This window comes from Guillardia theta (assembly GCF_000315625.1).
Source record: "Guillardia theta CCMP2712 unplaced genomic scaffold GUITHscaffold_29, whole genome shotgun sequence".
Taxonomy (NCBI): Eukaryota; class Cryptophyceae; order Pyrenomonadales; family Geminigeraceae; genus Guillardia; species Guillardia theta.
In genome coordinates this window covers 570936-579180 of record NW_005434645.1, presented here as the reverse complement: position 1 = coordinate 579180, position 8245 = coordinate 570936, and the positions used below count along the sequence as shown (strand labels likewise).

At 51.5% G+C, this 8245-nt stretch overlaps 2 protein-coding genes across 2 annotated transcripts in view; both read left to right on the top strand.

The window, feature by feature from the left end:
* Positions 1-2628: 2628 nt before the first annotated feature.
* GUITHDRAFT_107530 (hypothetical protein) lies at positions 2629-4505 on the top strand (the record flags this gene model as incomplete). Its single annotated transcript, XM_005833677.1, has 12 exons — positions 2629-3096; positions 3131-3213; positions 3268-3412; positions 3459-3524; positions 3569-3628; positions 3674-3727; positions 3779-3819; positions 3867-4038; positions 4089-4179; positions 4226-4290; positions 4378-4416; positions 4470-4505. The coding sequence occupies 12 exons, from the start codon at positions 2629-2631 to the stop codon at positions 4503-4505; spliced, it is 1320 nt and encodes a 439-aa protein (XP_005833734.1).
* Positions 4506-7654: 3149 nt separating this feature from the next.
* Positions 7655-8245, top strand: part of GUITHDRAFT_107529 (hypothetical protein) — a gene marked incomplete at both ends in the record, with an annotated part of 2433 nt that continues 1842 nt past the window's right edge. Inside the window, 4 exons of the mRNA XM_005833676.1 lie at positions 7655-7700; positions 7760-7808; positions 7853-7959; positions 8009-8094. Of these exons, the coding sequence (XP_005833733.1) occupies positions 7655-7700; positions 7760-7808; positions 7853-7959; positions 8009-8094 (288 nt within the window). The remainder of the gene's footprint in view (positions 7701-7759; positions 7809-7852; positions 7960-8008; positions 8095-8245) is intronic.

Genomic DNA, 8245 nt, shown 5'->3' with positions numbered 1-8245 from the left:
AGCGTAGCCAATTTGCCAACATTCGTCATATAGCGTCAAGAAACTTCCTTTGAAGCTGGCATCTTCTCGAGATGCTATGAAATAGGATGTGTACGCCGTGAGAGTCTCAAGTTTGATGACAGCATCGGGAAGAATCTTGAGAGTAGCGGGACAGCTTCACAGAGTTTCCGCCAGCCTAGCAACAAAGCCTGGCAATCAGTAGTCGCCGAAGGCTGAGAGCTGGTGGTGGAGGAGGAGGAGGAGGAGGTGGTGGTGGTGGTGGTGGTGGTGGTGGTGGTGGGAGGGAGGTTGGGATTCAATGGATGATCGAATGCACGATGTGAATCTGGGGTGATAGAGGAGACAGTGAGATGATAAGACAAGGTGTGCTCTGGGGAGAGAAGGGAGAGGAGATGCTTGTCGGCAGGTGATGGGTAGCTGAAGGTGATGCAGCAGGCGACTGGGCCGACACGTTGCGTTACGAATGTATGAAGACAGGTCACAAGTCATTATCACCTGATGTTGCACTTGTCGGAAAGCAAACATCAGAACGCGATGCAGTAGCTCAATGCAAACGGCACAAGATCCTGCGATCTACCTGCACGAGAAGCTACCGAAAGCTCCTTCATCCCTACGGTATTACAACCAAGAATCGTTGGAGCTGGCTTTTCCCCTACCGCCTTCTCGCTCTCCTCCCTCCTTTGCTCGTTTTTCTCTTCCTCCTTTCCTCCTCCCCGCCGCCCTCCTTTTCTCTCCTTCCATGCTTGTAGCCGGGTTTCTATCTGCTAAGAAGCTCGGCCGGACTCCTGAGACTCTGTGACGTCCTGTGTCCCGTCCACCCTCTCAAGCTGAACTTGAGACGAGATAAGACGTGAAGGCAGCGCCCTCGGACTCCCGGCGACAATGAGGGCACTTACCGCCGTACTACCGTCGGTGACTGTCGCTAGTGGTCGGCTCACTTCCTCTCGGAGTTTCCTCGGTTCTGCAGTATTCGCGCTAACCTTTCTGAGCGCCAGAGATCTTTGTTGGCACACCACTCCAGCTTCTCTACTCCCCTTCGAGTACCAGGCCACCCGGTTGATGCACTTCTGTCTCAGTTTACCCCTCAGCGCAGGATCTGGCACTCGATTATGGCCGAAAGTACAAACCTTGGGATCTTTGAGCAGCAGCCCATCAGCTTGGTGGCTGCCGCTGACAAGTTTCTTCATGGATTGCCGGTTGACCTCCCGCCGCACTGCGATAAATGCCACCATCTTCTCCGTCATCCGGGGGGGACCACACACATGGCAACCTGCAGGCACCGCAGCCCGTTATGGTCCGACTGATGCGCATAAGAAGTGCAATGCCGTCCTCAGTACCCTCATCAAAGATTCCGGAGTGAGATGCCGCGTCCATGTGCAAGGCGTACCCGGCCAGGCAAAACCTCGGAACGTTTCCGGGCCAACCTGGCCCTGAAGATCATCATGTAGGGGACTTTGAACTTCCGCCGGCAACTGCAGGCGAGGCTGGAGGCGGATGGCATGACTTAATCCTGGACTTCAGCATGTCACATGTTTTTGACAATGATCATGTGGAATACCGGACCGTCTGGCTCGGAGCAAACTGCAAACCGTGAGCAGCACAGCGGAAGATCCGAGCCTTCAGCGCATCGTAATGCATATGCTCGGCCTCTGCACGCCCCGCAAAACTTGCAAAGGCCTTTCTTCACGGGCCATCATCGAGTCACTGAGTAAAGTTCCCGGCCCGGCCGGTTGGTCGCGGCCGGCCTGAGTCGGAAGTCGGCCGGCGTCGATGCCATGATGAGGATTCCGGGGGATCGGGATGATCCGGGGGCCGGACTTGAAACTACGGGCCCGAGTCCCACAAAGGGGCAAACGTCGACCCTACCCTCTCTTTACAGTAGAGCCGGATCACGAGACAACGGGTAGTGGGATGTGCCGTTTACAGTAGATCCGCACCATGCTTATATGATGGAGGGCTGGGATGGAATACGATGGTAAGAGTTCCAAAAAAAACTACTTCATTATGGTACAAAGTTTAAATATGTTTTATATCGTATCAGTACCCACCCTGTACAATTGATGGTACAGATCTACAGAGGGGTTCTGTCAGAAGTGGGTACCACAATTTACAGCTAGGGGTTTTACAGGTGAATTCGTTCCACCGGATCCGCGGAATCATTTGCCCGACATGGGGGAATGGGTAGGGGTCAAGGGAGAGGGACGACAAGGAAGAGGAAGTGAGGAAAGAAACGATGAAGCGATGCATAAGGCTGGATCTGCAGATAGGAGCAGGAAGGATTTTGTTGATACCAAGGAGGAGTGAGAAGAATCTAGTGGAGAAACTTGGAGGAAGAAGGGATCTTGTGGGCAAGGATACGTGGAAGTGGGCAAGAAGTGGTAAGATGACAAGTTGGACGTTAAACAACCAGAACGCACTAGAAATAAGAAAGTCAATGTGCAAGAGGAATGCAGTGAAGGGTAGTGCTTATGTCTTACAATATCACAAACCAGTCATTGCGAGGGTCGTTTGTGTACTCATGCTGATGTTTGCAGCATGGTGAAGCTTGGACTCGGTGCTGCATCTGCAGCTGTTCTCCTATCGGCAGAGTCTGCCATGGCATTCACCTCAGGATTCGTTCCTCAAGGCATGGCCCACAGGGCAAGGCTCCCCCTCCAGAGCAACACGATCTCTGCCCACAAGAGCCAGCACGGGGTTCTTGGCAGCACCATGCTCCTCAACAACAACAAGAAGTCCAGCTCCCTCGCCCTCAAGGCAGCCACGGTCCCTCCTCCTGCTGATTGGCAGGCGTGGCAGTCCAAGAAGATCACGTACGAGTACACGACCTTGGCGCCTCGCTACGCGTCGGAGGATTGGTTGTACAACTTGCTTTCTATCTTCTCCTCCGCCATGTTCTGGCGCGTCTCGTCCCATCTGTTCGCCAACACTCTGTTTGCGGTTGCCATCTGGTGCGCCTACCTCCTCATGCCCTCCCTCCAAGCTGTGTGTGCGGGCTTCAGCACCGTCCCTCACTCCCTCACCGGAGGCGCCTTGGGCCTCCTCCTTGTGTTCCGTACCAACACCGCCTACGAGCGCTTCTTGGATGTAAAGCATGAGGTAGAGGAGGAGGATGAACTGACGATCGTCACAGGCTCGCAAGCTCTGGGGAAGCATGGTGAACCGTATCCGTGAGTTCACTCGTGTCATCCATGGAAACTTCAGGGGACTTGACAGGTGAGGATGTTGAGGAAATCTCGTTTCTCCTCCTGCTCACCATCCCTGCCACAGGGAGCACTTGCTTTCACTCCTTGCCTGCTTCCCTTCGATCCTCCTCCAGCACTTGCAGTCCCTGGAGCCCGTCTACCGTCCTACCCTCTTCTCGGACAAGCAGTTGACTGCCATGAAGGGTCTCCTCGGCGACTCGGACCTCAAGGTGCTGCATGAAGAAGCTTGTCTTCCTACCTTTAACTCTTCTCCAGCTCCTGTGGGCTTCCCGCAACCGCCCCTTCACCATCATCAAGATGATGGGAGCCATCATTCAGAAGGTACGCACAAGCGCCGCTCTCCCCTTCTCCTCAAACTGCTCCAGTTCTACACCGACGTCGAGGCTCAGTCCAAGAAGTTTGGAGGTGGACAGAGAGGCGAGAACGTAAGAGTTTTTTATCTCAGTTGGTTTCAACTAACGCGATCGCAGTTCACCCAGTTCGAGAGCATGGTCGTCCAGGCCGCGCTCATTAGTGAGCGTTCGGTAACTTATCATCTTGAACCCTCCTCTCTTCCTCATGTTCATGTTCTTCAGCATGCGGAGGAGTGCTTGACCGAGTTCTCCAACGTCATGGGGTGAACTCCTCCTCCTCTCCATCCCTCGGTTCTTACGATTTCTGCAGAGCCTGCGAGCGTATCGTCAAGTCGTCCGTCCCAACCTCCTATTCGCGTCACACCAGCCGTTTCTTGAGCATCTGGTGCTTCACCCTTCCCCTGGTCCTCGTCCACAGCCTTCAGTGGAGGATGATTCCCTGCGTCTTCATCATGTGCTGGATGCTCTTCGTGATCGAGGAGGTAAGATTCCTCCTTGTCGCCACCCCCCTCCTCCTCTAACTCTCTCTCAGGTTGGCCACGTTATCGAGGATCCCTTCAACATCCACTTGAGTGTACCGGGATCAGGCAGGGAGGACGAGCTCAGAATTGAGGCTTCTCTCAGTAAGACTTTGTTGTTCCTGCTGTTCTTCCTCTTACAGTGGTGCAGGTGTTCTTCGTGGTGACGTCTTGGAGCGTATCCCAGCCACTGCCCCTCACCTTCTCGAGAACCAGGTGAGAGATAGAATGGATTGGGCAGGAAAGAGCGAGGAGAGAGGAGAGAGGATTAAAGTTCTCATATTTCTGACGTTGGTCTCGCAGGGCAACTTCATCACCGACGAGGATTACAAGCCTTCCGAGGTATTCAGACTTATCGCTGGATGGTTGAGATTGCTTACTGTCTCTCATTTCAGTTCCACTACGAATGGATGTCTACCGCAAAGAAGTAGACAAGTTTTATTAGGTTATTCAATCCGATCTCAAAGCTACATGGAGGGCTTAATGATCATAACTAAACACAAGAATGTTTGCAACAAACCAGTAAAGAACAATATCCCTATTTCATTCCCTAATTCATCATCACAGTGATAGAGAGATCAGGCCATTCAATCATGACTTTATTGAAATTGTCATCTTACACGTCAGCTATGGGAGGCTGTTGTTCAAGGATCCTGTTAAAAAAAACAAGTTATCTCCGGAGCAACACAATCTTCCTTCTTCTTACATAGATGTTTCCGGTCCAGTAGTCGCGGTTCTCCTCGTCGGCAAGGCCGGAAGAGACACCGAGGCGCTGGAATGCCTTTTGTCAACGAATGTCCAGCACATGATGGTGAGGATGGACTCACCTCACTGTTGTCGTAGTCGCCGAAGATGATGTCGGCAGAGCCTGTGGAAGCTCCGAATGAGCCATAGCACAAAGCAACTACAGCTGCCACTGCGCACCTTGACCACCCTCAACGCCTTCTCCGCCGATGTAGCTGAGAGCTTGAAAGTTTCTAATCAGTTGGAACATTCTGGAGCAGCAGAGTCAGTATGGAAGACAACAATTTAAACCAGATCCAGTGATTTTTTGGTGAGGCATGTGTTGAGCACAAGATAGTAGGTTAGACATAAAGTTTCGCTATACATTCAGGTCCTGTCATCAACTCTGAGACTGTACAATGTTCTGCACTGACCTCAGTTCATCATGCATACCAAACATCAGAACGGTTATCATTAATTCGTACGTTACCATCCATAAAAACTCTTTCATCATCTGCCTTCTGGTCTGCATCTTACGGCCTGAATATATCAGTCTTCATTGCAGTCCGAGGCTCAGCTGCAGATGCATTTCAGCCGTGAACTCAGTCCCCAATCCTCGAAGCCTGAAGGTTGTCTGATTCAACTTAGCACTTCAAGGCTTTCCTTTCAAGGTCCACTCAGCATCTGTGCTATCTCTCCCTTGCTTCTTCCTCTGGCAGTGACGGTCACTACCTCTGCCTTCTTCCTTCACTGACTGTCTTGACAAGCCGCCATTTGACCCATCACTCCACAGCTGGCAGCCGGAAATAGAACCATGAGTCTCCACCCAACCCCCTCACAATGGAACTTCGACGGTGACTCGGGCAACCCCACCTACTCTTCGACCCCACAAGACAGGTGTTATGACCCCACTGGGCCCACCCCGCAACGGGGATCACCCCCACCCCACGTACAGCGCTGCCGTACGGTCGGTACTGGGTCACCCGATTTTTCAAGCTCCGGAAGTTGCTCAGAGATGGGGCCGGGGGCCGGGGCCCGGGCCCGGACTCCGAGGCTCCGCCGTCAAGCTGCTACGCCTGTACAGAAAGCAGTGGGTAGGGGTATCTCACCGACCGGTTATTGTGTTACCTACCCCTGACTTCATAAACGATTGGAAGTATGATTCAGGGGTGATTTGATACCCTCTGACAAATCAAGACGGGGTGGGTACTGTTTTGAAACAGTGGAGGTTGGCGGAATCTTCCATGACCCCTCCCCGTTTTCGATGACCCGTTAGCTGCCACATTCGTAGCTACCCCATGACGGGTTAACTCGCTCCTGATCCTCGAGCACGTTGGAACCATATCCCTTTATGAATTATTCTATAGTTGTATCTCAATTGAATACCCTCATGTATCTACCTTGCCCTGAAAACAACCATATGGCCTGCTACCTAAACCAACTGTACGGGGTCCTAAATATACCCAACCCACTACGCTTTTAAGCCCTCATTACCGGAACCCACCCCTACTCTCTCCTGGAAAATCCACCCCTGTACCTTTACCCCACCCACATTCTCAGCCTACAACAGACCCCTACCTTTCCATTCTGTAGCCTTGGGACAGACCTGGACCCCTGCCGTTCAAGTAGTGTGAAGTCGCTCTACCCCGAAATTTTGGTACCCCACCCCTCTATTTCCTGTTGTGACTTCTAAGAGCGCGGTAGCCAGTACGGGTCGTAAAATGGACCCCCTTGAGGAAATCCCATCACCCGGTAGTTGAAGTATATTTTTAGGGGGTATCGGATACCCACCCCCCAACCTCAACTACCTTGGATACCCCACCCTATCAACTTACTACCTTTTAGTCGAATAAGTGTGGTGGGGATATAAGAAGTAGAGGTACGGGATATGAAAAGGGGGATGACGAATCAAAAGGGTGGGATAATGATCTATAGGGTAGGGTACAAGTGGTCCAAATTCGTAGCAAGTCGACTGACTTTGGAGGGTAGGTTGACCAGGTATGGGGTGAAGAATCAGTGGAAAGGGTTGTATAGTGAAAGGGTAGGGTGATGTATCTGGTAGGGTGGATCACAGGGGTCGGTGGACGAGGCCATGGCGATGAAAATTCAAGGTGACAAGGAGGGGAGGATGCGCGTTCAATATGATAAGAAGCTGTGGAAATGATATCATCAACTCGAAAACTGCAATGAAACGATGAGTTCTAGCTTCTGAAAGCAGTTGTGAGATCAGATTCGGTATGGCTGTGTGTATATGCGTCAAGATTACACGATGTTTTCGAAGATCCAGAGTGAGCAGAATGTTTTTTGAGAGCGAATGCCAATGTCCGATGAGGATTCAGCAATTACTTTCTCAACATGATAGATTTTCTTCACCATTGAAATTTCTTCCGAAGAGTGCAGAGGTTTTGTGGTGAAATCTGCTAACTTGATGAAGAGTCCTGCGATGTACCTGCTGTACTTGATAGCGCAAATCATTTGCAACTGTGAAATCTCCTTTCAAAATATGCATCAATGTGTGCAATGGATATAGATTTGCACTTAACCATCAAGTGGGTGAAGATATTTCCAATTGAAATAGACTGCATTTGCGTGTTTGAACGATGTTCGCGATCTGTTGTTTTTGTAGGCTGATTCGTGTAGAAACATCCATATAGCCTGCTCTCTGATCTGAATTGCCGTCATAGTTTGCCAACTTTCTTTTGAAGGAAGGGAATAATCTTGTCATTGAATACGACATTGTTAAGAGAAGGTATGAGGGCGTTGTGTGCGAATTATGCACATATCCCAGCTGACAGATCTGATAGTCTGCTCAAGGATTGTGGTTGTCTTCTCGTTATAGAACTTTTTGAACATCATCATGCGCTCCTTTTTCCTCTGTGCAGCTGCAATCTCTCTCTCCTCAGGTGAGCACAGAAACGAATCTGCTCTGGTCCAACCTGACGTCTGCGCGTTGCCCCGGTAGTGGACGGGCTCGAGATTGCCCGACGCTTCACAGCAAGCTCGCCGTACGGGTTTGCATGTGATCTTCTCCAGCTTTCTCATTTTCTGCTCCCAGGTCCCCTTGCTTCGCTCTAAGTCCCCGCCTGCCCTGGTCTTGTTCTCGTTCGCATGTCTCAACTCTCAAGCTGAAATCGCCGCTGCTGCCTCGCACAGTGAAGCGAGGTGAGGGAGGAAAGAGCTGTTGCTCCGGGGACGTCACGAGAAGCTGCAGGTGTCTGCGCCCTCCGTTCTCAGAGGCAAACGGACCTCGACAACGCTCAGTCTGACATCGAGCAGGCAGAGAATGCTGAGAAGCAGGTGGGTCCAGATGGAGAGGAGAGGCGAGGAGAGGAGAGGAGAGGAGAGGGAGGAGAGGGAGGAGAGGGGAAGACACAAAGGGAGAGGGAGGGAGGGAATGATGTCGGTTGTGTTGTTCAGGTACAAGGGTTTGTCTTGAAGGGTCTCACTC